Source organism: Oncorhynchus keta, chromosome 2 (genome assembly GCF_023373465.1).
Source record: "Oncorhynchus keta strain PuntledgeMale-10-30-2019 chromosome 2, Oket_V2, whole genome shotgun sequence".
Classification (NCBI taxonomy): Eukaryota; Metazoa; Chordata; class Actinopteri; order Salmoniformes; family Salmonidae; genus Oncorhynchus; species Oncorhynchus keta.
In genome coordinates, this window is record NC_068422.1 from 69,911,168 (window position 1) to 69,935,261 (window position 24,094).

Here is a 24,094-nt window from a genome sequence, read left to right on the forward strand (position 1 = left end):
ATGGACACCCATTGAAGAGGCTGCAGGCAACACATTGTTTTTACACAGGACCTGAATACCTGCAGCAGCATCACCTTTAAAAGTCACGTGCTGTCCATTATATACTGATGGTAGAGAGGAAACATATGACCTTGAACACTGCACAGGCTCATACACAGATCATCTATATTAGTTCAAAGGAAACCTGTAAAAATACAATTTCATATGGAATTAGATCCAAATGTGGTTTTCTGTTCATTGTAGAACTGTTGAGGGAAGTACTTGCTCCAAACTCAGAACCCCCACCCCCTTTCTCCCCCAGCCAAGACTCACCTGGGTGTAGTGGGTGCACATGGGCCCTGAGCAGCGGTCGGGACACCAGGGATTGCACTCATGTTGGTAGGGGTAGGTGTAGTCCTTCACCTCATCATACCAGGCCTGGACGTGGTAGGCCGGGGGAGCGGTACCTGTAGACACGGAGGGAGCAGCATCAGCCTCAGCAGCACAGAGAGCTCATACAGGAGGATCTCCAGCTGCCAGGGCCACATGAGGGATATCTGAGGGGGCTGCCAGGTGCTTTGGCTGGGCTTGAGACGCACTGCAACAGCCTCCCCTCAGGCTCCCCTCTGGCCTCCACTGATTAGTCCGGTTCTGACCTAGCAGACACACAGACACACTCACAGTCTGTTTCCCTCCAACACTGGGGAACTCAAGCCATGCTGAGAAAAAATTACAAAAACTAAACATGGCTCCACAGCCTGTCGAATCAATTATGGTCCTTTATTGTAAACATCTCTTTTTACGGTACTGAAAAGTGCTGAGACTACAAACTGGCAGCAGAGAGGGAGATAAACAGCCCTGGCCGGTGTTGGCATCAGAAGAGAGAGAAAGGGAGAGGGGTTCTGTGAGAGTGGGGGGAGAGAGGGAGAGAGGGGGTCTGTGAGAGAGGGGGAGAGAGGGAGAGAGGAGGTCTGTGAGAGAGGGAGAGAGGGAGAGAGGGGGTCTGTGAGAGCGCGAGCGAGCAGATTCCTGGAATGGCACCTGCTCACGGAGCCCTCCAATGTCATACACAAAGAGCCCTCCACTGTCATACACAAAGAGCCCTCCACTGTCATACACAAAGAGCCCTCCACTGTCATACACAAAGAGCCCTCCACTGTCATACACAAAGAGCCCTCCACCGTCATACACAAAGAGCCCTCCACTGTCATACACAAAGAGCCCTCCACCGTCATACACAAAGAGCCCTCCACTGTCATACACAAAGAGCCCTCCACCGTCATACACAAAGAGCCCTCCACTGTCATACACAAAGAGCCCTCCACTGTCATACACAAAGAGCCCTCCACCGTCATACACAAAGAGCCCTCCACTGTCATACACAAAGAGCCCTCCACTGTCATACACAAAGAGCCCTCCACTGTCATACACAAAGAGCCCTCCACTGTCATACACAAAGAGCCCTCCACCGTCATACACAAAGAGCCCTCCACTGTCATACACAAAGAGCCCTCCACCGTCATACACAAAGAGCCCTCCACTGTCATACACAAAGAGCCTGTCTCACACTGTCATACACAAAGAGCCCTCCACTGTCATACACAAAGAGCCCTCCACTGTCATACACAAAGAGCCCTCCACCTGTCATACACAAAGAGCCCTCCACCGTCATACACAAAGAGCCCTCCACCGTCAGCCCTCCACTGTCATACACAAAGAGCCCTCCACTGTCATACACAAAGAGCCCTCCACTGTCCTCCACTGTCATACACAAAGAGCCCTCCACTGTCATACACAAAGAGCCCTCCACCGTCATACACAAAGAGCCCTCCACACAAGAGCCCTCCAGTCATACACAAAGAGCCCTCCACCGTCATACACAAAGAGCCCTCCACTGTCCAGCCCTCCACTGTCATACACAAAGAGCCCTCCACCGTCATACACAAAGAGCCCTCCACCGTCATACACAAAGAGCCCTCCACCGTCATACACAAAAAGAGCCCTCCACTGTCATACACAAAGAGCCCTCCACTGTCATACACAAAGAGCCCTCCACTGTCATACACAAAGAGCCCTCCACTGTCATACACAAAAGAGCCCTCCACCGTCATACACAAAGAGCCCTCCACTGTCATACACAAAGAGCCCTCCACTGTCATACACAAGCCCTCCACTGTCATACACAAAGAGCCCTCCACTGTCATACACAAAGAGCCCTCCACTGTCATACACAAAGAGCCCTCCACTGTCATACACAAAGAGCCCTCCAAAGAGCCCTCCACTGTCATACACAAAGAGCCCTCCACTGTCATACACAAAGAACTGTCATACACAAAGAGCCCTCCACTGTCATACACAAAGAGCTCCTGTCATACACAAAGAGCCCTCCACTGTCATACACAAAGAGCCCTCCACTGTCATACACAAAGAGCCCTCCAAAGAGCCCTCCACTGTCATACACAAAGAGCCCTCCACCGTCATACACAAAGAGCCCTCCACCGTCATACACAAAGAGCCCTCCACCTACACAAAGAGCCCTCCACTGTCAGCCCTCCACCGTCATACAAAGAGCCCTCCACCGTCATACACAAAGAGCCCTCCACTGTCATACACAAAGAGCCCTCCACTGTCTCCAGCCCTCCCGTCATACACAAAGAGCCCTCCACCGTCATACACAAATACACAAAGCCCTCCACCGTCATACACAAAGAGCCCTCCACTGTCATACACAAAGAGCCCTCCACTGTCATACACAAAGAGCCCTCCACCGTCATACACAAAGAGCCCTCCACCGCCCTCCACTGTCATACACAAAGAGCCCTCCACCGTCATACACAAAGAGCCCTCCACTGTCATACACAAAGAGCCCTCCACTGTCATACACAAAGAGCCCTCCACTGTCATACACAAAGAGCCCTCCACCGTCATACACAAAGAGCCCTCCACCGTCATACACAAAGAGCCCTCCACCGTCATACACAAAGAGCTCCCTCCACCTCCACTGTCATACACAAAGAGCCCTCCACTGTCATACAAAGAGCCCTCCACCGTCATACACAAAGAGCCCTCCACCGTCATACACAAAGAGCCCTCCACGGTCATACACAAAGAGCCCTCCACTGTCATACACAAAGAGCCCTCCACCGTCATACACAAAGAGCCCTCCACTGTCATACACAAAGAGCCCTCCACTGTCATACACAAAGAGCCCTCCACTGTCTCCAAAGAGCCCTCCGTCATACACAAAGAGCCCTCCACTGTCATACACAAAGAGCCCTCCACTGTCATACACAAAGAGCCCTCCACCGTCATACACAAAGAGCCCTCCACCGTCATACACAAAGAGCCCTCCACCGTCATACACAAAGAGCCCTCCACTGTCATACACAAAGAGCCCTCCACTGTCATACACAAAGAGCCCTCCACCGTCATACACAAAGAGCCCTCCACCGTCATACACAAAGAGCCCTCCACCGTCATACACAAAGAGCCCTCCACTGTCATACACAAAGAGCCCTCCACCGTCATACACAAAGAGCCCTCCACCGTCATACACAAAGAGCCCTCCGCTGTCATACACAAAGAGCCCTCCGCCGTCATACACAAAGAGCCCTCCACCGTCATACACAAAGAGCCCTCCGCTGTCATACACAAAGAGCCCTCCGCTGTCATACACAAAGAGCCCTCCACCGTCATACACAAAGAGCCCTCCACTGTCATACACAAAGAGCCCTCCGCTGTCATACACAAAGAGCCCTCCACTGTCATACACAAAGAGCCCTCCACTGTCATACACAAAGAGCCCTCCACTGTCATACACAAAGAGCCCTCCACTGTCATACACAAAGAGCCCTCCACTGTCATACACAAAGAGCCCTCCACTGTCATACACAAAGAGCCCTCCACTGTCATACACAAAGAGCCCTCCACTGTCATACACAAAGAGCCCTCCACTGTCATACACAAAGAGCCCTCCACCGTCATACACAAAGAGCCCTCCACCGTCATACACAAAGAGCCCTCCGCTGTCATACACAAAGAGCCCTCCACTGTCATACACAAAGAGCCCTCCGCTGTCATACACAAAGAGCCCTCCACTGTCATACACAAAGAGCCCTCCACTGTCATACACAAAGAGCCCTCCGCTGTCATACACAAAGAGCCCTCCGCTACACAAAGAGCCCTCATACACAAAGAGCCCTCCGCCGTCATACACAAAGAGCCCTCCGCTGTCATACACAAAGAGCCCTCCGCTGTCATACACAAAGAGCCCTCCGCTGTCATACACAAAGAGCCCTCCGCTGTCATACACAAAGAACCCTCCGCTGTCATACACAAAGAGCCCTCCGCTGTCATACACAAAGAACCCTCCGCTGTCATACACAAAGAGCCCTCCGCTGTCATACACAAAGAGCCCTCCACTGTCATACACAAAGAGCCCTCCGCTGTCATACACAAAGAGCCCTCCACTGTCATACACAAAGAGCCCTCCACTGTCATACACAAAGAACCCTCCGCTGTCATACACAAAGAGCCCTCCACTGTCATACACAAAGAGCCCTCCACTGTCATACACAAAGAGCCCTCCACTGTCATACACAAAGAGCCCTCCGCTGTCATACACAAAGAGCCCTCCACTGTCATACACAAAGAGCCCTCCACTGTCATACACAAAGAGCCCTCCACTGTCATACACAAAGAGCCCTCCACTGTCATACCCAAAGAGCCCCACTGTCAGGCTGCAATGCTCTGAACACCCTAACAAACACACAACACAAATACATACACTGAGTATACCCAGCATTATGAACACCTTCCTAATATTGAATTGCACTCCCCCCTTTTGCCCTCAGAACAGCCTCAATTTGTCAGGGCATGGATTCTACAAAGTGTCAAAAGCTTTTCACAAGGATGTTGGTCCATGTTTTAAATGTTTTCATTTGAGTCATTTAGCAGACGCTCTTCTCCAGAGCAACATACAGTTAATGCATCCATCTTAAGATAGTTAGGTGGGACAACCACATATCACAGGGACAAAAAGTATATTTTTCTTCAATAACGTAGTTATCAGTAGAGTTGAGGTGAGGAGGAGGATTATTTAAGATACTGTTTGAAGAGCTTAAAATATTATTTTGTGTCAGCCCAATTGAGACCTCTGGTGTGTTGGTGCAATTCAGAATACGAATCCAAATGGAAAGACATGGAGACTACTTTGACAGAGATACACAGTCAGTTTGGGGAAATAAGGACATGGTAATAGAAATATACAATAGACAAAATCCGTGGATTAATTTCTCTCTGAAGACATGGTTTAGGGCAGTTAAGCAAAATGATTTAGACAGAGGTCAAACTGCTGAGTTGGCCCGTATACAACCCCAGCATCATCCCTGCAACTCGGGACAGCAGGTTTAAACAATGGACGCAGAAAGGCATCACATCATTCAGTACAATTACAAGGAATGGGGACCTAGAGAACTTTCAGGACCTAAGTAAAAAAACATGGCTTGGATCAACAAGATTTTTACAGATACTTACAAGTACGACACTATATCTTAAGGGAGATAAAAGTGATTGACCCTCGAGCAGCTATTTCCAATCTTTACTTGGGTATTCAATCCTCAAAGAAACAATCAACAAACTATATTAAACAGAAACGGGAGGAGGAACTTAACATTGAAATAACTGATGAAACATGGTTGAATATATTAGAGACTCAAAGCTCCACCATCTCAAGGTCATGGAGAGAATTCTGTTGGAAGAATGTTATACGTTTCTTCATAACACTTAAACTGAAATCAAAACAGACTGGCTCACTACACCCTTGTGTTGGAGAGAATGCGGGCTATCGAAGGTGGATCACTCGCATATCTTTTGGTTCTGCCCCGCAATCAAAACTTACTGGGGAGAAATAAGATCTAACATTAGAAAATAATGGGATTTGACATAGAACAAACATTGATTTCTTTGTACTTGGGTGAAATACCTGTCAACTTACACAATAGAGAAATGTACCTCTTAAAAGGTCCTACTGGCAGCCAGTAAAACGGCTATCACTAGGAAATGGCTACAAAAAGACCCTCCCACAGTGACACAATGGATAGACATTGTAAGAGAAATACACCACATGGAGCGTATGACCTTTGCTTTAATAACTCACCAGGAGAGAGGTCAGGAATACTGGGGAAAATGGGTTTCATACATGAAAATGGTCTAATTCAAAGATGATGTCAATGTAACTACTCTGATGAACGTGTGATGTGCTGTAACTGGCAGATCTTTTTTTGTGGTTCTTTTACTTTATTTGTACTTTCTTTGTGTTCCTCGATAATAATAAAAAATATATATATACAGTGGGAGAACAAGTATTTGATACACTGCCGATTTGGCAGTTTTTGCTACTTACAAAGCATGTAGAGGTCTGTCATTTTTATCATAGGTACACTTCAACTGTGAGAGACAGAATCTAAAACAAAAATCCAGAAAATCACATTGTAGGATTTTTAAAATATTTGTTATTTTATTTTTACCCCTTTTTCTCCCCAATTTCGTGGTATCCAATTGTTTTTTTTAGTAGCTACTGTCTTGTCTCGTCGCTACCATACCGTACGGAGACGAAGATTGAAAGTCATGCGCACTGCTTCTTAACACTTCTTAACAGGCAGTTATCCCACTGTTCCTAGGCCGTCATTGAAAATAAGAATTTGTTCTTAACTGACTTGAATAGTTAAATAAAGGTAAAAAAAATACAATTATTATTTTTTTAAACACAGCACGCATCCAACCCGGAAGCCATCCGCACCAATGTGTCGGAGGAAACACCGTGCAACTGGCAACCTTGGTTAGTGCGCACTGCGCCCGGCCCGCCAAAGGAGTCGCTGGTGCGCGATGAGACAAGGATATCCCTCCCTGCCAAGCCCTCCCAAACCTGGATGACGCTTGGCCAATTGTGCGTCGCCCCACGGACCTCCCGGTCGCGGCCGGTTACGACAGAGCCTGGGCGCGAACCCAGAGTCTCTAGTGGCACAGCTGGCGCTGCAGTACAGCGCCCTTAACCACTGCGCCACCCGGGAGGCCCATTGTATGATTTTTAAGTAATTAATTAGCATTTTATTGCATGACATAATTATTTGATCACCTACCAACCAGTAAGAATTTTGGCTCTCACACACCTGTTAGTTTTTCTTTAAGAAGCCCTCGTGTTCTCCACTCATTACCTGTATTAACTGCACCTGTTTGAACTCGTTACCTGTATAAAAGACCTGTCCACACACTCAATCAAACAGACTCCAACCTCTCCACAATGGGCCAAGACCAGAGAGCTGTGTAAGGACATCAGGCTGGGATGGGCTACAGGACAATAGGCAAGCAGCTTGGTGAGAAGGCAACAACTGTTGACGCAATTATTAGAATATGGAAGAAGTTTAAGATGATGGTCAATCACCCTCGGTCTGGGGCTTCATGTAAGATCTCACCTCGTGGGGCATCAATGATCATGAGGAAGGTGAGGGATCAGCCCAGAACTACACAGCAGGACCTGGTCAATGACCTGAAGAGAGCTGGGACCACAGTCTCAAAGAAAACCATTAGTAACACACTACGCCGTCATGGATTAAAATCCTGCAAAAAATCCTTGCACGCAAGGTCCCCCTGCTCAAGCCAGCACATATCAAGGCCCGTCTGAAGTTTGCCAATGACCATCTGGATGATCCAGAGGAGGAATGGGAGAAGGTCATGTGGTCTGAGGAGACAAAAATTGAGCTTTTTGGTTTAAACTCCACTCACCGTGTTTGGAGGAAGAAGAAGGATGAGTACAACCCCAAGAATACCATCCCAACCGTGAAGCATGGAGGTGGAAACATCCTTCTTTGGGGATGCTTTTCTGCAAAGGGGACAGGACGACTGTACCGTATTGAGGGGAGGATGGATGGGGCCATGTATCGCGATATCTTGGCCAACAACCTCCTTCCCTCAGTAAGAGCATTGAAGATGGGTCGTGGCTGGGTCTTCCAGCATGACAACTACCCGAAACACACAGCCAGGGCAACTAAGGAGTGGCCTAGCCAGTCTCCAGACCTGAACCCAATAGAAAATCTTTGGAGGGAGCTGAAAGTCCATATTGCCCAGCGACAGCCCCGAAACCTGAAGGATCTGGAGAAGGTCTGTATGGAGGAGTGGGCCAAAATCCCTGCTGCAGTGTGTGCAAACCTGGTCAAGAACTACAGGAAATGTATGATTTCTGTAATTGCAAACAAAGGTTTCTGTACCAAATATGAAGTTCTGCTTTTCTGATGTATCTAATACTTATGTCATGCAATAAAATGCAAATTAATTTCTTAAAAATCATACAATGTGATTTTCTGGAGTTTTGTTTTAGATTCCGTCTCTCACAGTTGAAGTGTACCTATGATAAAAAGCGGGAGCTGCCTCCCGGGTGGCACAGTGGTTAAGGGCGCTGTACTGCAGCTCCAGCTGTGCCATCAGAGTCCCTGGGTTCGCGCCCAGGCTCTGTCGTAACCGGCCGCGACTGGGAGGTCCGTGGAGCGACGCACAATTGGCCTAGCGTCGTCCGGGTTAGGGAGGGCTTGGTCGGTAGGGATGTCCTTGTCTCATCGTGCATCAGCGACTCCTGTGGCGGGCCGGGCGCAATGCGTGCTAACCAAGGTTGCCAGGTGCACGGTGTTTCCTCCGACACATTGGTGCGGCTGGCTTCCGGATTGGATCCGCACGGTGTTAAGAAGCAGTGCGGCTTGGTTGGGTTGTGTATCGGAGGACGCATGACTTTCAACCTTCGTCTCTCCCGAGCCCGTACTGGAGTTGTAGCGATGAGACAAGATAGTAGCTACTACAACAATTGGAGACCACGAAATTGGGAAGAAAAAGGGGTCAAATTAAAAAATATATTTTTTAAAAAGCGGGAGCTGCACTCCCGTATGCATCCAAAAGTTGGCTGGATGTTCTTTTGGTGGTGGACCATTCTTGATACACACGAGAAACTGTTGAGCATGAAAAAAACATTAGTGATGCAGTGCTTGACACAAACCGGTGCGCCTGGCTCCTACTACCATAGCCTGTTCAAAGGCACTTAAATATCATTCACCCTCTGAATGGCACACATACACAATCTATGTCTTAATTGTCTCAAGGCTTAAAAATCCTTCTTTAACTTGTCTTCTCTCATCTACACTGATTGAAGTGTTTAACAAGTGACATGAATAAGGGATCATAGTTTTCACCTGGATTCACCTGGTCAGTCTGTCATGGAAAGAGCAGGTGTTCATCATAATGTTTTGTTCACTCAGTGTACATCCACACACAACAGCCACACTACAGACTCACATAGACTCGGTAGCAGACAGCACAAAGCACAAAGTGTGTGTGTGTGTGTGTGTGTGTGTGTGTGTGTGTGTGTGTGTGTGTGTGTGTGTGTGTGTGTGTGTGTGTGTGTGTGTGTGTGTGTGTGTGTGTGTGTGTGTGTGTGTGTGTGTGTGTGTGTGTGTGTGTGTGTGTGTGTGTGTGTGTGTGTGTGTGTGTGTGAAGTGTACATGTGTGTATGCATGCGTGTGTGTCATATTGTCTTACCTGCCCCAGTGAACAGCGAGGTTCTGACCGATGGACATGAGCAGGTCATTAGGTCCATGTTCCCACTGGCATGCCTCTGCCCAGTGAGTGGCTGACCTCTCCAGCTCATCATCCCAGACCTGGAAACACACAAATAACACTGTTAGAACAAAGTTGTAACACTAAAACTCACACATTTCAGTAACATTAATGACAGCAAAGGGGTCCACACTGTGACACACTCCAACATATGATCAGTGAACAGTGAGACAGACCCATCAAAACTACCTGCATCCATGACCATCACCACAGCTAGACTTACCCCAGCTGCTTTAACATCAGGCCACCAGGTAGATCCCCTTCATATAATAACTGCTCCTCCTGTCTCCTCATAGCTACCTACCTAACCAAAAGATACCTTTGTAGGCCTCTGCTAGCCCTCTTTCTTCCCAAGGAGCTGAAATTGATCTGGATACAAGTAAAACATTAGCTTTAGCCCAGGAAATGTGAGTGGAGCATCACCTGGCCCCACTCCACTACAAATCCCCAGAAATCACAGCTGAATTAGGCATATTTCCTGAGCGGGTTTCTCTCTCTACCCATGGAAAAGAACGTGGAAAGATGGGATGCAACTCATCTCTGCCACCACTCTCACCACTCGGATATGGGGGAGGAGGGGGAAGAGAGCACTGGTACAGTGTGGCACCTCACAGTGTCTCTCCTCAGTACATTTCCAGGCCATTGGTGGTCACCACCACACATACAAATACACACACATACATATGCATGCCCGTGACTATGCCAGCTCAGCTATACCCCCAGTCCTGTCCTCAGAACCAGGCCTGGCAGAGAACAGAAAAGCAGGGCAGAGGGAGGTCTACCCTGTCTTCATTCACCCCTCTCTGCAGTGTCTGACTCCCAGCAGGTAGTGTAGAGTCAGTGTAATTATCCTCCCAGTAAGCCAGCTCCTCTCCAGGCTGCCAGCAGTTGACTACCATGAGCTCATCTTTTCCAGGAGAGAAGATTGTTGTCGTGTTGGGTTCTAGCTTGAAAACATACTTATTCATGTTACCATACTAGAACTTATTGATGACTTTACATGTATAATGAATGAATATGTTGGGGTCAATGTAGGGTGGATAGAACCTAGGTGTAGGGGAAGTTACTGAGTGAGACAAGGGGGAGTGCAGAAAGTTTACATTCTGTCAAAACATGGTATTGTTAAATATCATGGAGCCTAAGGAGGGAGGCAAAGGGCAAACAGTCTGGTTTCAGTCACTGTTAAGGTAGGACAGTTGAGGATTAGGGAGGAGCGAGGAATTCGGCCCGAGGTCAGGTCAGATGAAGTGAGAAGGAACCGTCCTATTACACACACATATACTTCCACACCCAGGAAAGTTCTAGCACCAGGCAGGGCCATGGCTACACCAGTGAGAGGAACCAATTAAGTTCCTGACTAGCAACAGAGATGTTGCTCAATTGTAATTACTTCACTTCTATGGCCTATTTATTGCCTTACCTCCTCACGCCATTTGCACACACTGTATATAGACTTTTTTTCCCCTCTCTATTGTTTTATTGACTGTACACTTGTTTATTCCATGTGTAACTCTGTGTTTTTGTTTGTGTCACACTGCTTTATCTTGGCCAGGTCGCAGTTGTAAATGAGAACTTGTTCTCAACTGGCCTACCTGGTTAAATAAAGGTGAAAAAAAGAAGAAATTACTGTATTGGCTGTCGAGATGTGTAAGGAGTAGACTGCGCCTCGTAGGAGGGTATAAATAATTATTCTTGTGTAAATCCTATCTTTGTCTTTGCAGCTGTATGACCCAGTGGGTGAATAAACTTGGTTTGAGCTTTTTCTAGATGTCCATGAGTTTTTATTCTGTTTGTTCAAAACCTAACAGTAGTAAAATGTGTCTATAAACACTCACCTACATTATATCTCATAAACACAAGAGCTTGGTATTTCCTGAGCAGCAGACTGATGCTGACGTTTACCTCCATCTCTCTGTACTATCTACTGATAAAATATATTTGTCCTATTGCACATGTGTGAACTGGAAATGTGTTTCTTGCCTACCCCAACTGGGGGGGGGGTCACGGCCAGCAGGGTCTGCCATTATCAACTCTGACGGAATTAGGGATTTTTCACCTTGTCGGCTCAGGGATTCGAATTAGCAACCTCTTGCTTTCTGGCCCAATGCTTGAACCGCTAGGCTACCTGCCACGCACCTGCTATTCATCAGCTCTCTGTGCCTCCAGCTAGGGAAACAACTTCCAACCCGTCACTTTCACCATGTATTCTACATGTAATAGAGGTTGTTGCGCTACAGTAGTGTGTGAATAGTGAGCCTCTTTACAGTGTGTTGACAGTGTATCTGTCAGGGTGATGATAGTTAAAGCTACAGTACATACACTACTGTTCAAAAGTTTGGGGTCACTTAGAAATGTATTTTTTCTTAAATAAAAGCACATTTTTTGTTGATTAAAATAACATTGAATTGATATACAGTGTAGACATAGTTAATGTTGTAAATTACTATTGTAGGTGGAAACGACTGATTTTTAATGGAATATCTACATAGGCGTAAGAGGCCCATTATCAGCCACCATCACTCCTGTGTTCAAATGGCACGTTGTGTTAGCTAATCAAGTTTATCAAGGATAATTGATAGCTAATCAAGTTTATCAAGGATAATTGATAATTAGAAAACCTTTTTGCAATTATATTAGCACAGCTGAAAACTGATTAAAGAAGCCATAAATCTGCTTTAGACTAGTTGAGTATCTGGAGCATCAGCATTTGTGTATTCGATTACTCTCAAAATGTCCAGAAACAAATAACTTTCTTCTGAAACTCATCAGTCTACTCTTCTTGTGATAAATGAAGGCTATTCCATGCCAGAAATTGCCAAGAAACTGAAGATCTCGGACAACGCTGTGTAATACTCCCTTCACAGAACAGCGCAAACTGACCCTAATCAGAATAGAAAGAGGAGTGGGAGGCCTTGGTGCACAACTGAGCAAGAGGACAAGTACATTAGAGTGTCTAGTTTGAGAAACAGACGTCTCACAAGTCCTCAACTGGCAGCTTCATTAAATTGATCCCGCCAAACCCCAGTCTCAACGTCAACAGTGGAGAGGCGACTCCGGGATGCTGCCCTTCTAGGCAGATTTCCTCTGTCCAGTGTCTGTATTCTTTTACCCATCTTAATCTTTTCTTTTTATTGACCAGTCTGAGATATGGCTTTTTCTTTGCAACTCACCATTTTTAGCCTAATCGAACCCACAAATGCTGATGATCCAGATACTCAACAATCTAAAGAAGGACAGTTTTATTGCTTCTTTAATCAGAACAACAGTTTTCAGCTGTGCTAACATAATTGCAAAAGGGTTTTCTAATGATCAGTTAGCATTTTAAAATGATAAACTTGGATTAGCTAACACAACGTGCCATTGGAACACAGGAGTGATGGTAGCTGATAATGGGCCTCTGTATGTAGATATTCCATTAACAATCAGTCGTTTCCAGCTACAATAGTCATTTATAACATTAACAATGTCTACATTGTATTTCTGATCAATTTGATGTTATTTTAATGGACAGAAAATTGCATTTATTTCAAATACAAGGACATTTCTTAAGTGACGACCAAACTTTTGAACGGTAGTGTACATTTCAGGATTGCATGTCTCACCATGTACTCCATGTTGGATGCGGTGGGGTAGACTTGTCCCCTCAGTTTGTTGTGCAGTTGTAAAATCTCCCCGCGGTCTGTCCACTGGATGGCCCGTCGGGTCCTACTACCCGCTGTGTTATCGGTGCTGTTCTGGTCATCCTGGTACCGGCTCAGTAGTTGCCGCAGCTCATTGGAGTCGGGCAGGAAGAGGGCAGCTCCTTCCCTGGCAGAGAGGACCAGGAGGTTTAGGGTGAGGGTGAGGGTGAGGGCAGAGAGCCAGCAGGGCATGGCAGCAGTCATCTCCGGTCTCTGGGACGGGTCTCTGGGCGTCTGTGTCTAGGGCTCTGGGCAGGCTGGGCAGACCACAGTGGGCAGCCTTGTGTGAGCTCTGGTCCTGAGCACAGCAGACACGATGCTGTGGGGAGAAAACACACTGTGAGCCGGCCAGCCAACAAAACAGGCTACAGAGTAAAGCACATGGCCAGACACCTTTATTTAACCAGGTAAGGTAGTTGAGAGCAAGTTCTCATTTACAACTGCGACCTGGCCAAGATAAAGCAAAGCAGTGTGACACAAACAAACACAGAGTTACATATGGAATAAACAAGCGTACAGTCAATAACACAATAGAAAAAAATTAAGTCTGTATACAGTGTGTGAAAATATATATAATATATATATATATATATATATATATATATATATATATATATGTGTGTGCAAATGACGTGAGGAGGTAGGCAATAAATAAGCCATAGTAGAGAAGTAATTACAATTTAGCAGATTAACACTGGAGTGATAAGTGAGCAGATGATGTGCAAGTAGATATACTGGTGTGCAAAAGAGCAGAAAGTAAATAAAAACAATATGGGAATGAGGTAGGTAGATTGGGTGGACTATTTATAGATGGACTATGTACAGCTGCAGCGATCGGTTAGCTGCTCAGATAACTGATGTTTAAAGTTAGTGAGGGAAATATAAGTCTCCAGCTTCAGCGATTTTTGCAATTCGTTCCAGTCACTGGCAGCAGAGAACTGTAAGGAAAGGCGGCCAAAGGAGGTGTTGGCTTTGAGGATGGCCAGTGAGATATACCTGCTGGAGCGCATGCTACGGGTGGGTGTTGTTATCGTGACCAGTGAGCTGAGATAAGGTGGAGCTTTACCTCGCATAGACTTATAGATGACCTGGAGCCAGTGGGTCTGGCGACGAATATGTAGCGAGGGCCAGCCGACTAGAGCATACAGGTCACGGTGGTGGGTGGTATAAGGGGCTTTGGTAACAAAACAGATGGCACTGTGATAGACTGCACCCAGTTTGCTGAGTAGAGTATTGGAAGCTATTTTGTAGATGACATCGCCGAAGTCGAGGATCGGTAGGATAGTCAGTTTTACGAGGGTAAGTTTGTAGGCGTGAGTGAAGAAGGCTTTGTTGCGAAATAGAAAGCCGATTCTAGATTTGATTTTGGATTGGAGATGTTTAATATAAGTCTGGAAGGAGAGTTTACAGTCTAGCCAGACACCTAGGTATTTGTAGTTGTCCACATATTCTAGGTCAGAACCGTCCAGGGTAGTGATGCTAGTTGGGCGGGCGGGTGCGGGTAGCGAACGGTTGAAAAGCATGCACTTGGTTTTACTAGCGTTTAAGAGCAGTTGGAGGCCATGGAAGGAGTGTTGTATGGCATTGAAGCTCGTCTGGAGGTTAGTTAACTTCTTGGTGACAGGGGGGCAGTATTGAGTAGCTTGGATGAATAAGGTGCTCAGAGTAAACTACCTGCTGCTCTGTCCCAGATGCTAATATATGCATAGTATTAGTAGTATTGAATAGAAAACACTCTAAAGTTTCTAAAACTGTTTGAATGATGTCGGTGAGTATAAGAGAACTCATATGGCAGGCGAAAACCTGAGAAAAATCCAACCAGGAAGTGGGAAATCTGAGGTTTGTAGTTTTTCAACTCTTTGCCATTCCAATATACAGTGTAAATGGGGTCATATTGCACTTCATACGGCTTCCACTAGATGCCAACAGTCTTTATGTCACGTCCTGACCTTAGTTCCTTTTTTATGTCTCTATTTTAGGTTGGTCAGGGCGTGAGTTGGGGTGGGCATTCTATGTTTTGTGTTCTATGTTTTCTATCTCTATGTGTTTGGCCTGGTATGGTTCCCAATCAGAGGCAGCTGGCAATCGTTGTCTCTGATTGAGAACCATACTTACGTAGCCTGTTTTCCCATTTTGAGTTGTGGGTGATTGTTTTCTGTTTTGTGTGAGTACCTGACAGAACTGTTGCGTTTTGTTCTACTTCTGTTTTTGTTTCAGTGTTCCGGTTATAATAAACAACATGGACACTTACCACGCTGTGCATTGGTCCGATATTTCCTACTCCTTCTGGTCCTTTTTTGGTGGTGGGGGATTCTCTTCTTCTGAGGAGGAGAATCGTTACAGAATCACCCACCACCAAAAAAGGACCAAGCAGAGTGGTAAACTGGAGCAGAGGGTTCTGGACTCCTGGACTTGGGAGGAGATACTGGAAGGCAAGGGACCCTGGGCACAGGCTGGGGAATATCGCCGCCACAAGGAAGAGCGGGAGGCAGCGAAAGTTGAGCGGCGGCGATTTGAGGTAAGGCAGCGCAGGCGGCACGTGAGGAAGCCCCCCCAAAAAAAATTGGGGGGCACACAGGGAGTGTGGCAGAATCAGGTTAGAGACCAGAGCCAACTCCCCGTGCTTACCGTGGCGGGCGTCGTTCTGGTCAGGCACCGTGTTATGTGGTCAAGCGCATGGTGTCTCCAGTACCCGTTCTTAGCCCGGTGCGCTACATCCCAGCCCCCTGCAAGTGCCATGCAAGAGTGGGCATCCAGCCAGGGCGTATTGTGCCGGCCCAGCGTGTTTGGTCTCCGGTACGCCGTTTCGGCCCAGGGTATCCTGCTAAAGCGCACCGTGCTGTGTCTCCGGGGCGCTGGGTGGGTGCAGTGCGAATGTAGGTATTGAACCTAAGGGAGAGGTGTGAATGGTATGCACCAGATCTCCAGTGCTCACCCACAGCCCGGTTTAACCTGTGCCTGCACTCTGTAGGGTGTGGGCTAAAGTGGTCATCCAGCCTGGAGGAGTGGTGCCAAGGCTGCGCACCTGAGCTCCAGTGCTCCCCCATAGCCCGGTCCATCCGGTGCCTTGTTTATCAAACGCGCTAACAAAATAAGCTATTTGGACATAAATGATGGACATTATCGAACAAATCAAATATTTATCGTGGAACTGAGATTCCTGGGAGTGCATTCTGATGAAGATCATCAAAATCATCATATTTATAATGTTATTTCTGACTAATGGTGCCTACACAATATGGCGGATATCTTTTTGGCTGCTTTGTTGTCTGAACGCGGTTCTCAGGTTATTGCATGGTTTGCTTTTTCTGTAAAGTTTTTTAAAAATCTGACACAGCGGTTCCATTAAGGAGACGTATATCTCTAATTCCATGTATAACACTTGTATTTTCATCAACATTTATAATGAATATTTCTGTAAATAGATGTGGCTCTCTGCACAATCACCGCATGTTTTAGAACTACTGAATGTAATGCGCCAATGTAAAATTAGATTTTTTAAAATATAAATATGCACTTTATCAAACAAATCATACATGTATTGTGTAACATGAAGTCCTAGGAGTGTCATCTGATGAAGATCATCAAAGGTTAGTGATGAATTTGATCTCTATTTGTGCTTTTTGTGACTCCTCTCTTTGGCTGGAAAAATGGCTGTGTTTTTCTGTGAGTTGGTGGTGACCTAACATAATCGTTTGTGGTGCTTTCGCTGTAAAGCATTTTTTAAATCAGACACTGTGGCTGGATTAATGAGAATTTTATCTTTAACATTGTGTAAAATACTTGTATGCTTGAGGAATTTTAATTATGAGATTTTTGTTGTTTTGAATTTGTCGCCCTGCAATTTCACTGGCTGTTGGCGAGGTGGAACGCTACCGTCCCACATATCCCACTGAGGTTAACACAGTGTACAAAGAAGGGCCAGATGTATACAGAATGGTGTCGTCTGCGTAGAGGTGGATCAGGGAATCACCTGCAGCAAGAGCGACATCATTGATATATACAGAGAAAAGAGTCGGCCGAAAACTGAACCCTGTGGTACCCCCATAGACTGCAAGAGGTCCAGACAACAGGCCCTTCAATTTGACACACTGAACTCTGTCTGCAAAGCAGTTGGTGAACCAGGCGAGGCAGTCATTTGAGAAAAAGCTATTGAGTCTGCCGATAAGAATACGGTGATTGACAGAGTCGAAAGCCTTGGCCAGGTCGATGAAGACGGCTGCACGGCACTGTTTTTATCGATGGCGGTTATGATATCGTTTAGTACCTTGAGCGTGGCTGAGGTACACCCGTGACCAGCTCGAAAACTGGATTGCACAGCGGAGAAGGTACGGTGGTATTCGAAATGGTCAGTGATCTGTTTATTAACTTGGCTTTCAAAGACTTTAGAGAGGCAGGGCAGGATGGATATAGGTCTATATGAGTTTGGGTCTAGAGTGTCACCCCCTTTGAAGAGGGGGATGACCGCAGCAGCTTTCCAGTCTTTAGGGATCTCGGACGATACGAAAGAGAGGTTGTACAGACTGGTAATAGGGGTTGCAACAATGGAGGAGGATAGTTTTAGAAAGAGTGGGTCCAGATTGTCTAGCCTGGCTGATTTGTACGGGTCCAGGTTTTGCAGCTCTTTCAGAATATCTGCTATCTGGATTTGGGTGAAGGAGAAGCTGGGGAGGCTCGGGCAAGAAGCTGTGGGGAGGGCAGAGCTGTTGGCCGGGGTTGGGGTAGCCAGGAGGAAAGCATGGCCAGCCGTAGAGAAATGCTTATTGAAATTTTCGATCATCTTGGATTTATCGGTGGTGACCGTGTTACCTAGCCTCAGAGCAGTGAGCAGCTGGGAGGAGGTGCTCTTGTCCTCCATACAGTGTCCCAAAACGTTTTGGAGTTAGAGCTACAGGATGCAAATTTCTGTTTGAAAAAGCTAGCCTTTGCTTTCCTGACTGACTGTGTGTATTGGTTCATGGCTTCCCTGAACAGTTGCATATCGCGGGGACTATTTGATGCAATTGAAGTCCGCCACAGGATGTTTTGTGCTGGTCAAGGGCAGTCAGGTCTGGAGTGAACCACGGGCTATATCTGTTCTTAGTTCTACAGTTTTTGAAAGGGGCATGCATATTTAAGATGGTGAGGAAATTACTTTTAAAGAACGACCAGGCATCCTTGACTGACGGGATGAGGTCAATATCCTTCCAGGATACCCGGGCCAGGTCGATTAGAAAGGCCTGCTCGCAGAAGTGTTTTAGGGAGTGTTTGACAGTGATGAGTGGTGGTCCGCGGACCCATAGCGGATGCAGGCAATAAGGCAGTGATCGCTGAGATCCTGATTGAAAACAGCAGAGGTGTATTTGGAGGGCAAGTTGGTCAGGATAATATCTATGAGGGTGCCTATGTTTACGGATTTAGGATTGTACCCGGTGGGTTCCTTGATGATTTGTGTGAGATTGAGGGCATCTAGCTTAGATTGTAGGACTGCGGGGTGTTAAGCATATCCCAGTTTAGGTCACCTAACAGAACAAACTCTGAAGATAGATGAGGGGCAATCAATTCATTCCCTGGTGTCCAGGGCACATCTGGGAGCTGAGGGGGGTCTATAACAGGTGACAACAGTGAGAGACTTATTTCTGGAGAGGTTCATTTTTAAAATTAGAAGTTCGAACTGTTTTGGCATAGACCTGGAAAGTATGACAGAACTTTGCAGGCTAACTCCTCCCCCTTTGGCAGTTCTATCTTGGCGGAAAATGTTATAGTTGGGTATGGAAATCTTCTGATGTTAACATGCATGAAACCAAGGCTTTTTCGATTACAGAAGTCAACAAATGAGAGTGCCTGGGGACACGCAGGGCCTGGGTTAATCTTCACATCACCCGAGGAACAGAGGAGAAGTAGGATGAGGGTACGGCTAAAGGCTATCAAAACTGGTCGTCTAGTGCGTTGGGGACAGAGAATAAAAGGAGCAGATTTCTGGGCGTGGTAGAATAAATTCAGGGCATAATGTGCAGAGAGGGGTATGGTGGGGTGCGGGTACAATGGAGGTAAGCCCAGGCACTGAGTGACGATAAGAGAGGATGCATCTCTGGACGTGCTGGTTATACTGGGTGTGGTCACCGCATGTGTGGGGGGTGGGACAAAGGAGGAATCTGAGGCAAGTAGAGTGAGACTAGGGGCTCCGCAGTAAACTAGAACAATGATAACTATCCTAAACAGTACACAAGGCATATTGACATTTGAGAAAGACATAAAGTGAGGCATAAAGCAATCACAGGTGTTGATTGGGAGAGCTAGCTAAGACAACAACGGGTAAGACATAACAGCTAATCAGCTAAGACAACAACAACAGGTAAAATGGCGACGAATGGGCAGAGAGGGTCGGTTAACTACACACAGGGCCTGAGTTCGGGGCTAGGGCCGACAGAAAAACAAAAAAATAAAAATAAACAAAATGGAGTACCGTGATAAATTAACAGTCCAGCAGGCATCAGCTATGTAGCCAAATGACTGGTATTACTCCATATCAAAGGATACACTCTCTCTACAAGGCTTTCAGTAGTCAGACAATATCTCATAAATTTAATCTCCACATTGTACCTGATCATCTTCAGTTTGGCCAAATCCTTTCAAAGCTCTTTTCAGCTCTTTCATAATACAGCAATTAGCTGGGGATATCCTTTCAGATCCATAATAATGACTTAATTGTAATCTTCCATCGATTGCTCAAGACAGTGACCAAGGAAATTCACTTTTACTCAGCCCCTTTGGAACTATGATCTACAGTGGGACAAAAAGTATTTAGTCAGCCACCAATTGTGCAAGTTCTCCCGATTAAAAAAAATGAGAGGCCTTCAACTATGACAGACAAAATGAGAACAGAAAATCCAGAAAATCACATTGTAGGATTTTTTATGGAGTTATTTGCAAATTATGGTGGAAAATAAGTATTTGGTCAATAACAAAAGTTTATCTCAATACTTTGTTATATACCCTTTGTTGGGGCTGTTGCTGGGCAACACAGACTTTCAACTCCCTCCAAAGATGTTCTATGGGGTTGAGATCTGGAGACTGGCTAGGCCACTCCAGGACCTTGAAATGCTTCTTACGAAGCCACTCCTTCGTTGCCCGGGCAGTGTGTTTGGGATCATTGTCATGCTGAAAGACCCAGCCACGTTTCATCTTCAATGCCCTTGCTGATGGAAGGAGGTTTTCACTCAAAATCTCACGATACATGGCCCCATCATTCATTCTTTCCTTTACGCGGATCAGTCGTCCTGGTCCCTTTGCAGAAAAACAGCCCCAAAGCATGATGTTTCCACCCCCATGCTTCACAGTAGGTATGGTGTTATTTGGAGGCAACTCAGCATTCTTTGTCCTCCAAACACGACGAGATGAGTTTTTACCAAAAATGTATATTTTGGTTTCATCTGACCATATGACATTCTCCCAATTTTCTTCTGGATCATCCAAATGCTCTCTAGCAAACTTCAGACGGGCCTGGACATGTACTGGCTTAAGCAGGGGGACACGTCTGGCACTGCAGGATTTGAGTCCCTGGCGGCGTAGTGTGTTACTGATAGTAGGCTTTGTTACTTTGGTCCCAGCTCTCTGCAGGTCATTCACTAGGTCCCCCCGTGTGGTTCTGGGATGTTTGCTCACCGTTCTTGTGATCATTTTGACCCAACGGGGTGAGATCTTGCATGGAGCCCCAGATCGAGGGAGATTATCAGTAGTCTTGTATGTCTTCCATTTCCTAATAATTGCTCCCACAGTTGATTTCTTCAAACCAAGCTGCTTACCTATTGCAGATTCAGTCTTCCCAGCCTGCTGCAGGTCTACAATTTTGTTTCTGGTGTCCTTTGACAGCTCTTTGGTCTTGGCCATAGTGGAGTTTGGAGTGTGACTGTTTGAGGTTGTGGATAGGTGTCTTTTATACTGATAACAAGTTCAAACAGGTGCCATTAATACAGGTAACGAGTGGAGGACAGAGGAGCCTCTTAAAGAAGAAGTTACGGGTCTGTGAGAGCCAGAAATCTTGCTTGTTTGTAGGTGACCAAATACTTATTTTCCACCATATTTTGCAAATAAATTCATTAAAAATCCTACAATGTGATTTTCTGGATTTTGTCTCCTCATTTTGTCTGACCTAGTTGAAGTGTACCTATGATGAAAATTACAGGCCTCTCTCATCTTTTTAAGTGGGAGAACTTGCACAATTGGTGGCTGACTAAATACTTTTTTGCCCCACTGTATCAGTAAACATAACTGCAGATATTTATTTAAAGACATGAATTATCCTTAATGGCCCTGGATGCCATAGTGATATATAATCTGGGTGGAAAGAGAGCAATCAGTCAGGTTCAAGAAGTCCATAATCTCTGTCACCTCTCTCTGATACCCGTCTGGCTGACCTGCAAAATCAGGTCAGCCAGATTTTAAAAATCTAAAACAGGAGAGGGAGTAGGGAAGAACTACAGCAGAAAGGGTTATTAGTTCATGAGAAAATTATGGATAGAGAGATGAAAATAGAGGGAGAGAAAGCCAAATAAAGAGAGCGGGGGGAAGAGACAGATGTAGAGTTCTTTACTAAAACAGAAGATGTTAGTATGAAAATGAGGAAGTGTGTGGTTCTCATCCTCCTTTGCCACAGCACACAAGGCTCACAGGGCACAAGGCAGGCTCCCAGCCTCAGCCACAACCCCATTGGCCAGGAGAAGACAAACAGCAGGGCTACTAAATCAGCCGGCAGGAGAAGGCATGGCAGAGAGGGAGAGAAGTAAAGAGAGAGAGCAGTCATACCACTGCTCCATGCATCCTTCAATTCCTCCTCTCTCTCTCAGCCTGGAACTGCGGCTTGAGGTCTGACGGCCGGTCTGTGTCAACACACTGTCACAGAGCCAAGCAGCCCCAGCCAGCGATGGGAGCCAGCCGGCTGGCCTGAGGCAGCCCAACCATCCCACCACACCCCTCCTCTGGCCCTCTCTTTGTGTCCCTGCCTACCTTCTCACACCAGTCTTTATTTCTGGGCCTTTCTCATGATTCTCATGAATGTTATACCCGAGTGACAGACAGAGCAGCCAGCCAGCCAGCCAGCCAGCCACACACACACACACACACGAGCCTGGTGGACTCTCACCTGGTGGCTCTGCAGTAGCTCTTCTGTCCTATACTGCCCCCGATGTCAAACCCAGGAGTGTCACACATCAACACAACTCCCCTTGGAGAAGTAGACAAAACCTGACTCAAAATAGTTATATTATTGATATAAGCTACATACTGTATGCACAGTTTTCATTAAATTATTCTCTAGGAATTGACACCTGAGATTGACATTATTTCACAGAAGTAGAAATGTGGACAGTGATGATGTGATGGCATATATTGATGATGGCTGGAGCACTGCACTTGCATGTGTTATAACAATGTTCAAGACAATATTGAAATAAGTAGTGTTTCATGACAAGCTAATTAATTTACAACAGCATTAAATACATTCACATATTCTTATCAACTCTGAACATTATAAAATGTTTCAACTCAGTAGCAGCCAAAAGCATAGAATTACATGGTGAATACATGTTGCAGAATAAATCTGATTAAATGTAGAAAAACATGCTAACCTCAATCACTGACAATTATCCGGCAATTATCCAAAATCTTCAGCACCTGTTGAGTATTTCCCGTTTGCTAAATTGGTGCTGAAGTGGAGCTGTACTCGTTGGCTGCGGTCCTAGAGGGCAGAGTAACTTGGTGACTGTTGACTAACTTTACAGCGGCATCTCAGTGCTTTATATAGAGACCCCGCTGAACGAGCGAGGAGGGAACATTTGAACTCTTCTTTCTTTAGTCACTCCCACAGCTCCCTCCTCAAGATGGCTATGTTCTTGGCAAGCATCCTGCGCTCTAACGATTGATGTCGAAAGGAAAACGCAAAGTATGTAATTCACTACGAAACAGTGCAATCGAAAAGCGTAATAGTGTTTTGTATTTTTAGAGTTTAGAGTTTTGTAACTTTTCTGTTTCTTTTCCAAGTGTTGCCAGAGTTTCTTCAAGACAGTTCATCGATAATTACCATTAGCCTATCATACAGATTATTGCATGATTGTATATCATTATAGTCGGATACATGCTAATATAATTCATAATTCCAACTACGATATTATTATAATTTGCTCTATTTTGAAAGTGATAGTAATTTGTGTATAACATTATTAGTATTAATAATTATCTCTATAGTTGTATTATAATATATCCTTCATATGATATGATAGCTGGTATGATATATCAGTTTATGGTTTTATTTTAGTTTATTAATTCGACCATTTAAAAAAACAAGCACACATAAAACTTGAAAAAGCCATACATGTGCACGAGTAAAATCTGAGGATAACACACAATAAAGTCTGGGACTTATTTCCATTGAACAACTAGTCACTTGTTGGCTTTTTATTTTGATGCCTTGCTTTGATGCCACTCAAGGTTTGCCGTGACAGAATGTCCTCTTTCCATAGCAGAGTGGAGGGGCAGTTCGGTTCTAAAACAGAACAGTTGTAGATCAAAACAGGAATGAAGAATAGGGGGTGCTCTTACTACACTCGTCTCTCTTCACTGTCTTCAGATGTGCAAACACTTCATTCACATCTGTACCAAGTACCTAGTTTGTCAGGGCAGTCTCTTTCTTTATCTCCCTCCCTCTGGTACAGCTCAGCATGGTCTCCGTGACGATGACTTAACCCATGGGGAACTAACATTTCTACCCCCAGGTATGGAGACCAAGACTCCCATCAGAGTGG

General features: G+C 45.7%; 1 protein-coding gene across 1 annotated transcript in view; it reads right to left on the bottom strand.

The window, feature by feature from the left end:
- The window catches only part of LOC118359363 (cysteine-rich secretory protein LCCL domain-containing 2-like), a 32,717-nt gene extending 9,648 nt beyond the window's left edge, over positions 1-23,069 (bottom strand). The window contains 6 exon segments of the mRNA XM_052481680.1: positions 313-429; positions 431-446; positions 9,559-9,677; positions 13,239-13,635; positions 22,438-22,538; positions 22,922-23,069. Coding sequence (XP_052337640.1) covers positions 313-429; positions 431-446; positions 9,559-9,677; positions 13,239-13,520 — 534 coding nt within the window. The 5' untranslated portion in view covers positions 13,521-13,635; positions 22,438-22,538; positions 22,922-23,069.
- Between the last annotated feature and the right edge of the window lie 1,025 nt (positions 23,070-24,094).